The sequence below is a fragment of the Coprinopsis cinerea genome (genome assembly GCF_000182895.1).
Source record: "Coprinopsis cinerea okayama7#130 chromosome 1 map unlocalized cont3.1, whole genome shotgun sequence".
NCBI classification, from domain to species: Eukaryota; Fungi; Basidiomycota; class Agaricomycetes; order Agaricales; family Psathyrellaceae; genus Coprinopsis; species Coprinopsis cinerea.
Window position 1 is genome coordinate 3,020,901 of NW_003307544.1, and position 17,617 is coordinate 3,038,517.

General features: G+C 52.2%; 4 protein-coding genes across 4 annotated transcripts; 3 read left to right on the forward strand and 1 right to left on the reverse strand.

Moving 5' to 3' along the window:
• Nucleotides 1-366: 366 nt before the first annotated feature.
• CC1G_00481 (TATA-binding protein associated factor Taf2) lies at nucleotides 367-6,537 on the forward strand (the record flags this gene model as incomplete). The annotated part of the gene is made up of 16 exons (XM_001829250.2): nucleotides 367-532; nucleotides 584-726; nucleotides 773-982; nucleotides 1,035-2,054; nucleotides 2,109-2,543; nucleotides 2,600-2,719; nucleotides 2,771-2,932; nucleotides 2,983-3,093; nucleotides 3,146-3,373; nucleotides 3,424-3,572; nucleotides 3,648-3,851; nucleotides 3,902-4,438; nucleotides 4,487-4,677; nucleotides 4,725-5,817; nucleotides 5,870-6,148; nucleotides 6,201-6,537. The coding sequence occupies 16 exons, from the start codon at nucleotides 367-369 to the stop codon at nucleotides 6,535-6,537; spliced, it is 5,385 nt and encodes a 1,794-aa protein (XP_001829302.2).
• A 281-nt stretch (nucleotides 6,538-6,818) lies between these two features.
• CC1G_00482 (hypothetical protein) lies at nucleotides 6,819-7,382 on the forward strand (the record flags this gene model as incomplete). The annotated part of the gene is made up of 1 exon (XM_001829251.1): nucleotides 6,819-7,382. The coding sequence occupies one exon, from the start codon at nucleotides 6,819-6,821 to the stop codon at nucleotides 7,380-7,382; it is 564 nt and encodes a 187-aa protein (XP_001829303.1).
• Nucleotides 7,383-7,519: 137 nt separating this feature from the next.
• Nucleotides 7,520-9,593, reverse strand: CC1G_00483 (MYC1). Its single transcript, XM_001829252.2, has 10 exons — nucleotides 9,508-9,593; nucleotides 9,360-9,444; nucleotides 9,227-9,305; nucleotides 8,922-9,171; nucleotides 8,795-8,869; nucleotides 8,603-8,740; nucleotides 8,450-8,549; nucleotides 8,017-8,399; nucleotides 7,849-7,961; nucleotides 7,520-7,792 (listed from the first exon to the last, which is right to left on the reverse strand). Exons 1-10 carry the CDS (start codon nucleotides 9,550-9,552, stop codon nucleotides 7,636-7,638), a joined length of 1,425 nt encoding a protein of 474 aa, XP_001829304.2. The 5' UTR covers nucleotides 9,553-9,593; the 3' UTR covers nucleotides 7,520-7,635.
• Nucleotides 9,594-9,805: 212 nt separating this feature from the next.
• Nucleotides 9,806-17,546, forward strand: CC1G_13729 (1-phosphatidylinositol-3-phosphate 5-kinase; the record flags this gene model as incomplete). The annotated part of the gene is made up of 14 exons (XM_002912151.1): nucleotides 9,806-10,457; nucleotides 10,511-10,615; nucleotides 10,668-11,382; nucleotides 11,433-14,619; nucleotides 14,672-15,930; nucleotides 15,982-16,205; nucleotides 16,258-16,428; nucleotides 16,486-16,589; nucleotides 16,643-16,786; nucleotides 16,839-16,929; nucleotides 16,982-17,103; nucleotides 17,152-17,191; nucleotides 17,246-17,403; nucleotides 17,463-17,546. The coding sequence occupies 14 exons, from the start codon at nucleotides 9,806-9,808 to the stop codon at nucleotides 17,544-17,546; spliced, it is 7,056 nt and encodes a 2,351-aa protein (XP_002912197.1).
• Nucleotides 17,547-17,617: the final 71 nt, after the last annotated feature.

A 17,617-nucleotide genomic window follows, 5' to 3' on the forward strand; every position in this document is an offset into this window, starting at 1 on the left:
GACGTGGATTCTCCATATGAGTACCATTTACCCCCTTTCTCGAATTCAAGTATTGACAATGGTTTTCCGTATCTACTAGTCACCAAAAGGTCGTACTTGAGATTGACTTCTCAGGGATGCTATGGGTAGGTTTCCTGGTTTTGGTTGAAACGGCGGTGTCTGACTCGTTCCGCAGGGCTACACAGAGATGACGATCGTACCCACGAGCAGCGAGCTCAGAACGTTGCATCTCCACTCAAGGCAATGCAGTATGTATGAATCGACCTGCTTTGAACCGTTACTCAACTTGGCGTAGCAATCCAATCGGTCACAGTCGCAGGGCACCCAGCAGAGTTCACAATCAACGACCCGCTGACGAACATATCGATGGGAGCCACCGCAGAAGCGCAAGATTGCCACAGGCATGCCGAGCTGAAGAGAAAACTGTATTCAGCGATGCAAGAAAGCGACGAAGGAGAGTTATCGATTGCAATTCCGAAGGAGGTGGCTCTCAGGCCCTCAGGACATTCATCACACCCACTGGTTCGAGAAGGTGAGTATCACACCAATTAGGCTATGCGCTCGTAGTAACGTATTTGAAAAGTCTCTACTCCTGAACCGCAGACCCCGGGGCAAGCAACTCAGTCGGATCCAGAGTTTTCGCCCATTGTCGTCAATATCGCCTATTCACTTCGTAATCCTGTGGACGGCTTCGAATTTGTGGTGCCAAATGATGCGTACCCATACGTGAGTGTGATGCTTGGAATTTCGACACGATCTCACAACCTTCTAGCGTGTTCCCCATGCCTTTACATCACCCTCCTCCCCTGACTCTGCACGGTGCTGGGTGCCCTGTGTCGACAATTTATGGGAGAAATGCACGTGGGAGTTCGAATTTGTTGTTCCGAGGTATTTGGAGGAGCGGGTAGACAATGACGACGATGAGGAGCCGGTAGACCTCACCCCAACTATCGTAATTTGTAGCGGGGAGCTTGTCGAGCAGGTTTGGACCAAGCCTCTTTTCTGGCAAAGCGCTTTTTAACCCCGTGTTACAGGTCGCCCACCCCTACAATTCGAACAAAACCATCTTTATCTTTTCACAGGCAATACTTACCTCCGTGCAGCATATTGCGTTCGCGGCTGGGCCGTTCCACTTGTTCCAGATCCCACCTGACAGTACCATAGAAGACTCTGCTGGTTCGTCACAACCCGCCATGTACGCATTCTGCCTCCCTGGGCTCGAATCCCAGCTCGCTACCTCTACGGCATTTCTCCGCTCCGCTATGACTTTCTACACCAGCGAGTACGGGTCGTACCCGTTTGGCTCTTTCAAGTTGGTCTTTGTGGACGAATTGCCGACCCAACGGTTCGACAGTGCGACATTATCCCTGATCACATCAGATCTCCTTCACGGTGACGACGCCATTGACCAGGCACTGGAGACTCGACATACTCTGTCGCATGCTTTAGCGTGCCAGTGGGCGGGAGTCAACATCATCCCGAAGACCTGGTCAGATACATGGCTAATCAATGGACTTTCACTCTACATCAACGGCCTGTTCCTCAGGAAGCTTTTTGGCAACAACGACTATCGCTTCAAGCTAAAAAAGGATATGCAACGGGTTCTGGAGTGGGACGTTGGTGTCATGCCTCCGATCTGCCAACCTCAGATCAATGATCCTCCCGATCCATCCACTCTGCCATTCGTCAATCTCAAATCCCCTCTGGTCCTACACATTCTCGATCGCAAGCTGGGCAAATCCGGAACCGCCCTCGGTCTGAGCCGTGTTCTACCAAAGGTGTTTCTTTCGGCAATTAGTGGGGAGCTGCAGAACAACGCCCTCTCGACACACGCATTTCTCAGGACATGTCGTAAGGTTAGCGGCGTTGACCTGCGCAGCTTTGCGGAGCAGTGGATATACGGAAGTGGTTGTCCGTCATTTGGATTCTCTGCCTCTTTCAACCGAAAGAAGATGGCGGTAGAAATCACCATGCGCCAGGAGGCCCCAGCGTTCAAGGCGTTAGAACATAATGAGATTGGCAAAGCTCTCCTAAAGCCCGTTCCCTTCTTCGAGGTAGGTCTTCTACCAATCTAAGACCGCCATTCGACACCAAACTGTTTTTTCCAGGGACAAATGACGATTCGCATTCACGAGGCAGATGGCACCCCCTACGAGCACGTCTTGGACATCAGAAACCCTTTCAAGCGTTACGAAGTGCCTTTTAACACGAAGTATAAGCGTGTTCGAAGGAACACCAAGCGATACTTGGCGCGTCAGGCTGCCGCCCAAGCTGCTGCTGAAGGAGACGCAGAAGCCGCGGAGGCAATGGGAATGATAGATATGGGATTTGGCCTCGAGATTTGGGAGAAGGAGCAAGAGCGGGAGAATTGGAAGGTTGCGGACTGGACAGAAGAGGACGAAGCGACGATGAGCGGTGCGACATACGAATGGATTCGGATCGACGCCGACTTTGAGTGGATTGCGAATATGAAGTTCGAGCAGCCGGACTTTATGTGGGTTTCGCAGCTTCAGCGCGATCGAGACGTCGTTGCTCAATTAGAGGTATGTATCGCCTGACGTCGGTCGTCCCCAGGATGCAGTTGACGCGATATTTGCAGGCGATATATGCCCTTGCCGAGAAGCCAACAGCGATTGTGTCCAGCACCTTGACGAAGACGGTCCTCGTCAGCAACTACTACTACAGAGTGCGCTGTGAGGCCGCGCTTGCACTGGTATCGGTACGTTGCTGACAACACCGATATTCACTCTCCATTAATCACATTTTCTAGTGTGCCATTCGCCGCCTGGACTTCTTAGGGTTATTCCACCTGTTCAAACTCTTCCTGAGGTATTGCTACGACCCTGAAGATCCTAATCAAGATCTATTCACCCACAAATATGTGCCGAAACCCAACAACTTCTCCGATTTTCCAGAGTACTTCGTCCGAAAGGTCTGATTGGCTCCATCGGCGTTTTGAGAGTGTGCTGATTCTTGTTGCAGACCTTGATCACTGCTATTTCGCAAGTTCGATTTGAAAATGGGAACACTCCATCCGTCGTTCGTCAGTTCTTGATTGACCAGTTGCGTTATAACGACAACACGTCGAACCCTGTACGTATTGGTGCGCTTTCGCCATCCACTTTGTCTGATATTCTGCTTTCAGTATACCGATGGCTATTACATTTGCACTATCATCGCGGCCGCGGCCTGCGCAATCATCTCCATGGCTCCTCCCGAGCGCGGGGAGTTAATGCCTTCGGATACGAGCACTGAGCTTAATGCGGAAGACTTGGAACTCATCAAACAAACTCGAATTGAGGTGGACCGCTATCGTAGCATGGATCGGCTTATCCCCTCGCCCCATAACATCGTCACCATCGCGGCCCTTGAGGTATGCTTCACCCCTACCGTGGTGTTGCCTTTTCTAAACAACATTCCCAGTTCTACATGGCCCTTGGCGTTGCAAACCTAATTCCCAGCCACCCCAAAGTCTTTTTCCCGTTGACACGAGAGGGCAATTACACCCAAGTTCGGATCGCTGCATTTGATGGACTGTTCATGACGAAGTGGTATGCACCACAAATCATGAAGTATGTTTTCGCGGTCATGGCCAACGACTCTTCGCGTGCAGTCAGGAGGCATGTTTCCAAGGCTGCATGTTATAGCCTGGCTTTGTTGGCGCAGATGGGAGAGATGAAGTCAGCCATCAAGGAGTCGGAAAGCCTTCTCATAGAAGAAGATGGCAACGGTCAGGAGAGGATGAAGGAGTCCAAGCGCAGTGAATTGGATGTTATGTTGAAGATTCTCCGCAAAGACAGGGAGTTGGGGAAAAATGAAGTCGTCCGCGAATTCTTGCTGCCTGTGGCACTGTAAGTATGCCCCTTTTCTTCCGTCGTTCCGAGGCTTATAATGTGGCCAGCTTGCCCGAAATCGACCATGAAGTTCGCTGGTGCTTGCTCAAGCTCGCCGACTTGCTCATTCGCCCAGTAGAGGAGACACCGCCGACGGTCAAGATTCATATCCCGAGCACACCCGTCATTGAGACGCCACCTCAAATACCGACCATTAAGCCGCCTAGGATTATCAAGTCGGGTGGCCCCCCTCCGAAACATCCTTTGAACCTTGTCAACGCACCGACCAGGCTGAAGCTCCCTGGGGCTCCAACTGTTGCATTACCCAAAGGTCCCCCTACCGCCCTTGTCCCCGAACCACCCAAGCGGAATGTTGCCTTCGTCCCTCCCCCGACTACACCAGTTGCCACGACGTCGAAGCAGAAGCCCCCGAAACCTGCGAAACCTGTATCCACCAAGCCAGTGTCGGTTCCCAAGGCACAGTCCGCTGGGATGTCTATACAGGACTACAAGGCGTGCAAGAGTGCTTTGAAGAAGTTGAAGGCCAACAAGCATGCCTTACTGTTCCTTCAGCCCGTTGACCCCATCCGCGACCATGCCCCCAAGTGAGTATCATGTGCCGCGGAAAGGTTCTTGGACTGACGGTCCTCTAGTTACTTTGACATCATCAAAGAACCTATGGATCTTAGTACCATGGGTGCTAAACTTGAGGAAGGGTTGTACAAGGACCGGTTCGCTTTCCAGCAGGACTTCCGCTTGATGATTGCCAACGCAAAGCTTTACAACATGGTGGGTAGCTTCGTACACAACGAGGCTATCACATTAGAGACATTTTTCGAGAAGCGTATGTTTGATTTCTCGTATACCGATGCTTACTCACGCCTGGTGCAGAATGGTCAATCATCAACAAAACTTTAGAGGCTGCTGACCGGACCCACAATGCGCCGAAATCCGTCGTCCCTTCCTCGAAGGTCACCCCAAGTGCACTTCCAGCCAAACCCACACCTCGCATTCTACCACCTGTCCCCGCATTCCGCAAATCACCTTCCCCCGCCCGTCCCGAGCCTCCTCAGGTTTCCAAACCACCCCGTCCTGAACCAAAGGAGGCAAAGCCTACACCAGGTCCATCGACAGCGCCGAGACCGACAATTAAGCTCAAAATGGGCTCGCAAAGCAAGGCAGGACCTCCAACCCCGTCTCCCGCGCCCGCGCCTCCTGTTGTTCCTCCAGTGAAGGTCCGGAAGCCTAAACCCATTGAACGTGCACCTTCACCCGTACCCATCGACGGACCCCCACCCCCATATGTTGACGACGGATCACATGACATTCTTCAAGAAGTTCTGGCTATCGAACGGGAGAAGGATGAACAGCGCCGTTCACGAGAGTCCAGGGAAAGGGAGAGAGATAGAGATAGGGATAGAGATAGAGACAGGGAGCGAGATCGCGATCGTGACCGTGACCGCGTGCGCGGGAGTGGTGTTAATGGTGTTTCGATGAAGCGCAAGAAGGACATTGTCGATGAAGACGACCTTCTGGCTTTGGTCACCAAGAAGAAGGAACGGATATCCCCTCCCGGATCCACTTCCGCGGGATCGTCCAAGTCGGAGCCCTTGGCTCCAGCACCGCCCAAGGTGCATCTTCCTGCCCCCAAACCTGTACCCGCTGCAGCAACTCCGGCGCGGTCCTCTGGAACAAATTCTGGGCGGGCAACTCCGGTGGTGCCACCTCCACAGCCGAAACCGAAGAAAGACAAACTTGACTCGGTTCCTCTTCGTATCTCGCTCAACAAGGGCAAGGAGAAAGAGGTCACTCCCGCATTGACTTCACCCGCTCCGTCACAATCCAAAAGCAAGAAGGGATCCGTTATCCAAGCTACCCCTGTCAACGAGAAGAAGGTCAAGGAGCTTCTCAAGACGCTCACCAGGATCCCAGAAGCTGCTATTTTTCTGCGACCCGTCGATCCCGTCCTCGATGGATGTCCTACGTACGTAGCTTTCCCCTTCTCTTTCCACAGGCTTGCTAAGGTGACTCTATAGATACCTGGATGAAATTGCACATCCGATGGACTTTGGGACGATGAACACAAAGCTTCAGCAAGGGCTCTATATGTCAATGGAAGATGTGAAGAAAGACATCGAACTTATCTTTGCCAACTGTCGACAATTCAACCCTGTTGGAACGTTCCCGGTTGATTGTGCAGATATCGTTGAGAGGGCATTCAAGAAGGAATGGCCCAAGGCAATGGAGCGCAAGTTGAGTTGGGCCGAGAAGCGTGGTCTCCAAGCGATCATGTCGACGATCGTCAAAGAACCTGTGTATGTGTTTCTTTCCTATTTTTATTTGCCTCCCCTGACATGCTCCCTTCAGATCTTGGGTGTTCCGTGAGCCTGTGGACCCGGTCCTACTCGGTATTCCCACCTACTTCGACGTCATCCCTCGCAAAGACGCGCGCGACTTGCGGACCATCCGTTCGAAGCTCGACAGCGACAAGTACGACACGGTAGAGGCTTGGGAAGCGGACATTGACCTAATGATTGCCAATGCCATCAAGTTCAATGGTGCGGATTCGGAGGTCGGGATCGTGGCGAAACAGCTTCGTCACCGTGTGAATGAACTCGTTTCCAATTGGAAATCGAGTATGGCGAAGAAGAGGAAGGACGGAGAGCAAAGCAACTCCCAGCCTTCCAAGAAAGTCAAGATTTAATGCCATCGCTACACCATAATGATATTGTCTCACTACTCTTCATCGCTGTCTCGTGCTTTCGAACTTTGGGACATTATTTGTATCCTTTTGTGGCTTGTTTTACTATGATGCCATTCCTCTGTACATTAGGTAGATGTCTTTTTAATTGGATGTTCTCCGCGTTTTTTGAGTTACGAACGGAGTGCGAGTCGTCAGTTTTGATGGGCGGACCCAAATAGGCAGGCGACAGAATTTTCCGTCCACTCCGGCCAGCTGTTCGTGGTCTACGACTGTCACCATCAATGTCCCTCCTCACCACACTCAGGGCCAGGCTGCCCAGCTCGGCATGCTCGACGGTCTCCACAGTCAGAACATACGCTGCTAAAGCCTCAGAACAAGGCGACCCCAAGAAAGACATCATCCGACGTGTCCTCTACCCAGCCAACGTCAAGAATCGACCATCTCCAGTTGGAACATGGCGACCTGACGTGGCTCGCGCCCTGCAGCGCGCCATTCCCTCCGTCCAAGCCCACAACACCATCGAACGCGCGTGGCTCCTGCATAAACGCCAGCTGCGCAAGAAGCGCGACGCCGAGCTGGCGCGCAAGTTTGCCAGAATGAAGGAGGCGATGGACGAGCTTTACCACCTCGACACAAGGCTTTATATGGAGGCTAACAAGGCTGATGATCCCCGAGCGAGGAGTCAGGCGGAGATGGCAATGGCGAAGACGTTGAGCGTCGCGGATTACAAGGTGTTGGATGGGCGGATACGGGGTCTCTTCCCTCGTGAACTCAAAATCCCGACGGATACTCCTTCGCGGGAGGGCTGGAACTACGAGTATACGCCATTCCACAGGCCTCTATAGATTTATGTTGTAAGTTTGCTTTTACATTGCGTTTCACTGCTAGTGCTCAACACGGTTTCATAGGTGCATCCACACAACTCTTGCGTATCTTACCCCAGCACACGCTTTTCTTAATTCTCAACGTAATTTCACGTTCGTCGTTTCGGAAAATTCATTGAATGACTATAGTACAACTTGCGTGTGATTGGATGCAGTGAGTGAGTGGGAGACGAGAGTGTAGGAAAGACAACGACAACGGGATGATGGCACGGGACTACCATCGTTCCTCCCTGAAGCCTTCACCGCCTAACATGCCTGTCGGGTCGCTTCTTGACGTCACTGCGGTTTTCCCGACAACTGCACCATGGACGCCTTCGAGAGCTTCCGTCCACTTAGTGAGGGCAGCGTACCGTTTCTTCTCCAAGCTTTGACTTTGAGAGAGAGGTCAACAAGTGCTTTGACGGCTGAAATATTGAGTGACACTTACTGTCTGTCCAGTTCGAGACGCATGCCTACTTGATCAATCTTCCCCTCGACTTTGCCTTCCAATATGAGTCCGATAAGGAGCTCTTCGACCTCTTGGATGTCGACACCCAATTGCTACAAAATGGGTCAGCCCGAGGGCCCATGCTTGTGGAAAACTACGAGAACCCACCTTGGCCAGGAACGAAAGTTCCAATCGAGTGTATGGCTTGATGAGGTCGATGAGGTACTGCGTTCGCAAGCTACGGAGCAGTTCGCCAATGTACGATCGGATGAACGGGTCATCCATGATAGTTGACCGATTGTCCTTGAGAATCTTCTCCGCAGAATGGACTTCACGCCGCTGGTAAGCATCGACCAAGTCTGTCATTGCCTTGATCTGAGGATCGTTCTTGTACGGCTTGGTCTCTTGACTGTCGAAAGGATTGACTTCGCTTCCCGTGAGCATGTTGGCCAAGACGAGGTATTTGAGGACTTGGATTCGCTGTGGGGAGCCTGCTTCATCGTAGTTGCGGAAAGACTCGAAGAAATCTTCGCTTGCTCGGTTCCATTGACCTGAAGAGGATGTCAGTTCGGTGGAGCTGTGGTTTGAGGCACTATCTTACGTTCACCCATCCACATCTTTCCACCGCATTCCTTGATCACACCCATGATCCTTGGATGTGGGATGGCGGATCGTACATTGTTACTGGCGTTGTAGATTTCCTAAGAATTTCGTTGAGGCGCACATCGAGAAAGTCGGTCACAATGCTCCCCACCTTCAGCTTCTTGTAGTTCTTGGTCTCGTTGTACATTTGAATTTCAAGAGCGTAGATTTCGAGAAGCTGGGTTCCCCGTTGCGATTGATCATCAGCGTCACTGGATGCTGCTGTCGCTGCGTGCAAGTCCCTTATCAACTGTAGAATTCTTGACATCAGTGGGTGCTTGCAAGGGGTCTTCCGGGGCCATACCTTGGACAGCCGGCTGTACTCTTTCCGATCCAACCATAGTTTGGCCAGCTTGAGGTTGGTCTTTGCTGATAGTCGCTAATTTTTGATTGAGCACTGCGTAATCAATGGGAGTTGAATCTCGACTCACGTCGTTCTTGGCCTCCTCCAAAGCCTTCTTCGTCGCTTGATAGAACTTTTCGAGGATCTCAACCTCTATCGGACCACCTTTACCACCGCCAACATAGTCAAGGATACCATTGATCGTCTTCTCGGAGTAGTTTCGCGTCACAGCAGACTTTGTGTATGTAAGGAGTTCTTCATAAGTCTTGAGGGCGTCGTGTGGTCTGCGTAGGGTTAGGAACAGAAGTTTTGTTGACTGTTTGAGAGCTTTGAAACCCCTGATTAGATAGGGTTAATGGCTGAGAAAGAGCGGTGTCCAAAAAAGAAGCCTACCAATCGCCTTTTTCCTCCTCCTGATCCACTATCGCTCTAAACTCTTTCAATGCAAGTTCAGGGTTATCTTCCTTCTTTGCTGTGAACGACCCATATCAGCGCCTCTTCTTGTCGCAAAGGTATACGTTCTTACATTTCGCCACATAGTACATATTCTCGACGTCTGCACTTCCCGACTCGTTTCCATCGTCGTTGTCTGAGTAGTCAAAGTCGTAGTCCTAGAATTACGGTGGTGATGATGAGCGGCGTCGCCACAGGACTTTTGGGGGAAAACGACGAACCTCATCGTCGCTTCCTTGCATATAATCGGCATCATCGTCGTCCATGGTTGCAGCTCAGGTGATTATCAGGAATTGGTATTGAGCTGACTGTTGTGGATCTGAGGAAAGCCGAGGAAGAGAGGGGAGGGGCTAATATAGGGGGGCACGTGGTACGCGTCTAGCCCTAACCCTAACAGACACAAACTGCAGGGCTTGGCCATCCGGGATCAATTAATGGCAGAGTGATCCATTTCGGTCAGTTTGGATTGAAGACTGGACGGTGTTTACTGCTGGACAGTCACCTGCGCCCGCTCCAGAGATGGAATCTCCAAAGCTACAGTCTCCATTGTCCGGCTCGCTCACCACCCTTTCCCAGTCATCCAGGTCGAGGGGCAGCGGCCGACTGGCACGCATAGACGATATCCATGGCCAGAGCCTCACCTCGTTCAACCCGTTTTCAGATGAAGATGAACACGACCAATCCCCCAACAATCTAGTCTCATCCTTTCTCTCCATGATGAAAGGCATATCCGGCCCCCTCTCGTCCGCCGTGGGAGCGTCGTCAACGACCTCAAAGACAACTCCGGCGACTGTCCCTCCGCCGAACCAGTCAGGGGCTCAAGAACCACGCCGCCCATCTCTATCCACTATCCCATCGTCTCCCTCATTGACTGCGAAGAGGAATCCCGATAGACCCCAGTCTCTATTTACTGCACCCAGCTCAGTGGCCCCACCCTTGGTTTCGCTGACGCCTGCTCAGTCCGAAGTCACTGCATTCGCATTGGATTATGACCAACAGCCACAACGGCAAGGGAGACCGTATTCCCCGTTCGAAACTCAGGAAGGGATGTCGTTTGGGACATCGATTCCAGGGTTCCCTATTCCCGATGACACGCGCAGTATCAAGACAGCTACAACCCTTCATCGGTCCCAGTCCGTATCCAAAGTCATGAGGAGGATTCGAGGAGAAGGTGCGTTGCAATCGCGTGTTTCAATGTTCTTCACATTGACATTGATCACATAGGCCTTTCCCGGGATTACTGGATGGATGATGAAAACGCCAAGGAGTGCTATGACTGCAAAAGCGTGTTCACAACCTGGAGGAGGAAGCATCATTGTCGAATTTGCGGTGAGTAGGTTCATTAGGTCCGGATCGTCGTGAAGCTGAAGCAATGAACCAGGTCAGATATTCTGTTCTCGCTGTGCCTCCAATGGCATCAAGGGAGGGAGGTTTGGACTCAACGGCATGATTCGTGTGTGTAACCTATGTCGAGAGAAGCTAGCCACAGTCGACGAGGATGATGATGACGATAGGAGATCGGTCGTTTCTTCCGTCTCATTTCCTGCCCACCAATTTGGGCAATTTACACCCGATGGCTTCCCTCTGGGACGTCACCCACAGCCACCTTTCGCACCTGCACCGATACCATTCGGGCGAGTTGACGAACATTTCAATTTATTCTCCATCTCTGAAACCAAACGCTCCCTCCACAGCTATTATGGCTCTGATGATGGTATATCAAGGTTGATCCTCTCAGATGGAAACGACGGTCAGTGGACCGACAACCCAGCGCCCTTCCGTCGCCCCATGTCTGATGAGGGGGATGAACTTGACGGCCTGGGCAATGCTTTCCTCCAGGAAGACTTCCCGGCGGGTATGACCCCTGATGCAGGTGTCGAGTTCCCCTCAAGGGGACTCAGCGTCGACGTCAGCTCAATACAATTCCCACTGGGCTCCCCGGAAAACGACAGTCCTCGCCCTGAAAGCCGTCTAAGGAACCCTCTCTATGGGGACTATGAGGTCGCTACGCCGTTCATCCGTAGTCGCGTCCACAGTCGCTTAGACTCCATCGTTGCCGGGGAGCCGGGATGGAGAACTCGCAGAGAGAGTACTGCGTAAGCAACTATGTCTTCCTTGGGTAAACAGTGCATTGACAACGAATTAGATATGCAAACGAGCTCAACAGGGCATCTATGGCCCACCTGGATGCCATGCTTCGTCAAATGCTCGTCTTGGAGAAGATCCCCAACATCAACCAATGGCTAGACGTTCTTCGCCCGATCGCTCTCCGGATAGCGAGAGAGACAACCTTCACCACTCTACCCCATCGACAAGGACAAGATATGGACGTTCGCCGATACGTGAAGATCAAGAAGATACCTGGCGGCATGCCAAAGGATTCAGAATATGTCAATGGCGTTGTGATCACCAAGAACGTCGCCCATAAGAAGATGGCCAGGTCGGTGTACAGCCCTCGAATAATGTTGGTCACTTTCCCCATCGAATTCCACCGAGTAGAGGGCCAGTACATGCACTTTGGCCAGATGTTGCGGCAGGAGAAGGAGTACTTGCAGAACCTTACCGCTCGTATGGCCGCCCTTCGCCCTCATGTCGTGCTCGTCGAGAAGTCTGTTTCCAGATTGGCCATAGATCTATTTGCCAAGTTCAACATTGCTGTGGCACGTTCGGTCAAGCCGTCTGCTATTCAAACTGTCGCTCGTATGACACAAGGAGACATAGTTTCTTCGATGGACAAGTTGGCGCTCGAACCTCGCCTTGGACATTGCGCTCGCTACCGTATCCAGACTTTCGACCACCATCTCATCCCAGGCCAACGGAAGAGTTACATGCGGTTCGAAGGCTGTAGCCGGGACATGGGTTGCACGATCATTTTACGGGGAGGGGACCTGGAGACGCTCCGACGCGTCAAAAAGGTCACCCGCTTCTTGACCTTCATTGTACGCAACCTGAAGCTCGAGACCCACTTGTGGAAGGACAGCGTCATCAGTATCGGTCCCGACGCGCTCAAGTTCCCTCAATTGACCCCCTGCAGCCTCGGAAACAACTCCATCGATCGAGTCGGCACCCCTGTCGGCACCCCCTCATCGCCAGGCAACAGCCTAGCTACTCCCACAGTCGAGTCTATGGCACGTATGCCCTCGACTTCATCAGAAACAAACGGATCGGAAAAGGAAGGGAGCATTGTGGATGCTGTGGATGAAGAAGAGGAGCAAAAACGGCTCACCCAGCGTATCGACGAATCCCTTGATCCCTACAACAAGATATTCATTTCCGTGTCTGCAACCTTGCGATTCCCCCCTCCTCATCCTATTCGGCGGATGAAGGAATTAGACGACGAGTTGTTGGCTGCCAAGCGGGAGTGGGAGGACGAGATTGTTAGGAAGGAGGAACAGCTGCAAGCTAAGCAACAGAAAGAAGCCGCAGCGACCCCAGCAACTGCTTCCAATGTCCGCGAGCTGGAACAACAACAGCAGCAAGCTTCGGAGGAGCAGGAGGATATCAGTGCTCAGATTGAAGCATTGGCCCTACCAACACCACTTTCAACCACACCGCCCACCACCGACGGGTTCTTTGGTCCAACGACTTTCCTGTCTCCAGCTTCGGTGGATTCCGAAGGTAGCTCCTACTTCTCTAATATGCCCAACTCTGCCCCGACGGTTATGTCCAACTTTTCGTTGACACCAGCTACTCCGGAGCCTGTTCAGAAAGAAACCCTGAAAACTGAAGGCGACATCCAGCACCAGAGCAAGTACACCTTGATCAAATGGAAGCATGAAGAGCAGCGTCGTGTCTGGGAGTGGTACCTCCGCAAGAACAAGGATGATTTCGTCGTGGAGAAGTACCAGTGCATCAGTCTTCGAGAGTATATCGTTCCCATGACCAGTTCCGAGAACGGTCGGCCGTGCTTCCCTCCGACCATCCAGTATATCACGTTCTATGGCGAGAACGACCTCACCCTCGGCCAATTCATCGAGAAGTCCGTCAACGATGCAGTCAGCCAGTTCCTCGACCCCAAAGCCATCTGCCAGGGCAAGAGCTGTGATCAGCCCGTGGCTCGCCACGGCAAAGTCTACGTCCACAATGAGACTCGGATGTTTGTTGCTGTCGAACAGTGGGACGGTCAAATCAAGGCTCGCACAGGGTACTATCCTTCCGACCTGATCATCACTTGGAGTGTTTGCCAGCAATGCAAGACCGAGACGCCATTCATCCCTGTCTCTGAGGAAATGCAACGGTATTCGTTTGCGAAGTTCCTGGAGGCCTACTTCTATCCGGCAGACGTCAAGCTGGTCCAAGGCGCTGGATGCCAACATAACATCTACCAATACCACACTCGCTACTTTGCCACCAAGGGCGTCACGGTCCGGTTCCAAACCTCCAAGATCGACCTGCACGAACTCGTCTTCCCTCCTTTCCGTATCCGGGTCAGGCCCGAAACCCAGCTGGATATCAAGAATTCCGAGTTCCTGCAACTGCATGACCGGAATAACTTGTGGTATGATGGTTTAGTTCACGACTTGAAACAATACGCCATCGAGGCTGCGACCGGGGACGAGAAGGCGGACACTCAGCTCCTCGTGGACATCAACGGGCTCATCAACAAAGCAGAAATCGAGAGGCGGGATGTTACTCGGCTGATCAACACCATTTACCGCGACTCGCCACCAACAGATACACTCGTTCTTAATCAAGTCCATGCTTATCGACAGGACAGGATTGTGGCTTGGCAGCAGGATTTCGATCGGTTGCAAAAGCTGCGCCCTGCACAACCAACGCAGTCGGACAGGTCGAGCAAGAGGGTTTCGGCGTTTGGGTCTGTGCGAGGCATCTGGGGTCGCAAGTACGAACCCGGTGGCCCCTTCTGGGATGCGCACCAATATTCCGGTGCTTCTGAGGCGGAAGAGGGCCCGATCAAGTCCAAACCGCGCAGGGTCACGGTGGGTTATATACCACCATCCTCCGCGTCGGAGACGTCTGAAACCGAGAGTATGGATGAGAAGTCGGCGGCTAAGGCTGAGGAGAGTGTTCCTGACAGTGCAAGCACGATTGGGGATAGGTCGACGACGGCACTTTCAGAGACGGACGATGCTGCTTCGACTACCGCACCTTCGGAAAGCGATGAAACAGCTCCAGTAACCGATGCCACACCCTCGGCTGACTCCCCTGCCCCTGTCGAGACGCCTTCAACACAACCTCCTGTCGAAGAGGAGCTGCCAAAGGATGATCACGAGCATTCTGAAGCGGGACACGACTCTGACTCTGACCCTGATAGTGATTCGACTATTGGCGCTGCTCGCGATGAGGCCACAGGGGCTCTGAAACCTCGAAAGGTGTGTATCAACGTTCAACTTGCAGACCGAGCGGCCGCTGACTTTTATTCAGAAGAAGAAAATCCCAGATCTCCCCGCTGTGGAAGTACCGGTATCGACGCTGTCGCGAATACCTCGAAGGATGTCAAACCAACCCAGTGTGACTGAATTGATCAAGAAATACTCTGATTACCTGCCAGCTCAAGGCGTACAGGAGTTGAGCAAGACGGCCTTCCCACCTCGTTCGACTATGTCAGAGAGTGAGCAAGAGTATCCAACGATTCTCCAGCGACGGACTATGAGAAGCAGGACGAAGATGGCTCCAGTCAGGAAGCCTTCAATTTCCGACTTCGAGCAAAGTTACGCGGCCAATGTTGCCCCACGCTATCTACAACCCAGACGGCCCTTGAATCGTGGAGCTGGACCTAGTCGAAACCAAGAATCAAGGACATCATCCCGTCGACAATCGCCAGAGAAGCGGCGGCCTAAAGAAGGACTCCGCACGCCCGACTCTCCAACGCCCCACAAGCCCCCGGGTGGCAGTCGATCGTCCAGACTACGAGCCCCCAGTCGCGGTTACACCGACAAGCCTGGAAGCAGAGCACCCTCAGTCGGCCCCTCTACGTCGCGAATTCCGTCTCGTCGAGGGCAGCCGCCGCCCACTTCAGGTGGCAAAGTGTCAAGCATGGCGCGTTACTATGAGCGACTTCAGAAGGATACAGAGCGACCGAAGGGAAAGTATGCAGTTTTGCGTGGCAAGCGAGCGAGGCCCGTTGTCAACGCAAGAGCAGAAGTCAAGGTCATACGACTGGAAGACATCATTTCGGACGAGTCGGACGATTCAGATCCCAACGACGAAGTTGCAGACGATGAACGAGACGGAGATGGTGATGCTGAAGACGAACTGCCTTTCAAACCTGCCCGGAAGAAGCAGCAGACAGTGGACTCTACTGAAGAGACCCAGCCAGCTCCGGAGATCCCAAAGGTCGAGACGACAGCGCCTCCTGCCACCGATGACGCCGCTGCCCCTGACACCACCGAACACGCGACCCAGCCACCGGAATCGCAGGAGATCGTCTCCAGTAAACCCGCCTCGCCCTTGTTGCCGCCTACAGAACCCAAACGTGATGCACCGGTCACCCCTCCAGTTTCCGATATGGAGGGGCCAGACAAGATGCCTTCCTTCCTCAAAGCTGTCTCAACATTCCTCACCCAGAGCCACAACTTCTTTGAACTTGATGATCCGTTTGGCGACCTTGAGCATATCTTCCGTGATTCCGCCATGGTGGTCAGATTGGACGAGCCCACGTCCATCATTGCCTTGGCTCTCAAGTAAGCAGACCATCCTGTATATTGTGCCCATTCGCTCATGATGATTTATAGCTCCCCTCAATATCGTGAGATGCTCGCTAAATCACGCGCTGAAAAGCGAACTGCGCGAGTGGTAGACGCGAAGCTCATGGAAGGTTCTGAGATCTTCATGCCTGACGATCACTCCATCTCGGACTCGACTTCTACATGGGGTGTTGTCAATGTCGATGCAGTAGACTCCATAGATCCAACTGAAGATCTTCGAATGGCTTCATCCAAGCTTCCCTGGGCTATCAGTAAGCTTGACTTTGTAATCAACTCGACGAGTTCTCTAATGGTTTGGTGTAGCATTCGAGAGTGGTGGTTTGTCTATCAGCTGCACTATCCTGTATCCCGAACAATTCGATGCTCTGCGTCGGACCTATGATTGCGAGAAGAGCATGGTGGAATCTTTAGCCAGGTGTATCAACTGGAATGCGAGCGGCGGAAAGTCTGGCTCCGCGTTCTTGAAGACGCAAGGTACGTCTAACATATTCGTTCGTGAATTACAACCATACTCAATATGACGTTGTACAGACGACCGGTTCATTGCGAAGGAGCTTTCCCGTGCTGAACTACAAACCATGGAAACGTTCGCCCCAGCATACTTTGACTACATGTCATCTGCAGTTTCAGCAAACGTATGTATACTCTTTATCCCTTTCGTTCCGTTCTAATAGCAAGTATCACACAGCGTCCTACCCTCCTGGCCAAGGTCTTTGGCTGTTATAAATTGACAGCCAAGAAGATTAGCAAGGAGCGATCTTCCGGGAAGAAATCGACTCAGATGAACTTACTGGTGATGGAGAACCTCTTCTATGATCGTAGATTTTCACGGGTAAGTATTGCTTATTGACTGCTCCTCTACGCTTCGCTGACAATACGTCCAGATCTATGATTTGAAAGGCTCCACACGAAACCGACATGTCCAGTCCACAGGCCAGGAAAATCAGGTGCTGTTAGACGAAAACCTTGTTCAAGGTCCGGCACATATCCACATCGCGCATCGACGATGCTGACCCTATTCCTACAGAATCTCATGTCAACCCTTTCTACCTCCGAGAGCACGCCAAGCGCATATTCCGAGGCGCACTGTACAACGACAGCAAGTTCCTGGCTGATATCAATGTTATGGACTATTCTCTCGTTTGCGGGGTACGTTTTGTGGGCATAACCGTTCGACGATATCTGACTGGTTCACAGGTTGATAGCAAGAACCACGAGTTGGTCGTTGGCATTGTTGGTATGTACCTACCTTGGACTGCTTTGAGGACTTTAATCTCATGAAAACCTTCAGACTACATCCGAACGTACACTTGGGATAAGAAGGTTGAGAGCTGGGTGAAGGAGTCTACCTTCCTTGGAGGTGGAGGCAAAGGAGAACTACCGACGATCGTCACACCAAAGCAGTATCGACAACGTTTCCTCGGAGCAATGGAGCGATACTTCCCCTTGGTCAGTGTCTTTGGCTTTGGTGACTTTATGGATTTAAGCTGACAGACATCTTCGTGTAGGTGCCTGACCGCTGGATGAAGATTCCAGACCAGCCAGAGGAGGATTCATCCGCTGTCCTTTCTGAACTTTGGCCGGACTGGTAGCGGAATGATTGATTGGGATACATGGCTTGTATATTGCTCTAATGAACCTTACGCATTTCCGTCTTTGTATT

Bases quoted from the DNA above. Each gene is read 5' to 3' on its own strand.
- CC1G_00483 (XM_001829252.2), bottom strand. From the start codon at position 9,552: ATGGACGACGATGATGCCGATTATATGCAAGGAAGCGACGATGAG. The intron at 9,445-9,507 runs GTTCGTCGTTTT...CCGTAATTCTAG, and splicing joins TGCAAGGAAGCGACGATGAG to GACTACGACTTTGACTACTC. The intron at 8,550-8,602 runs GTGGGGAGCATT...CGAAATTCTTAG, and splicing joins AGAACTACAAGAAGCTGAAG to GAAATCTACAACGCCAGTAA.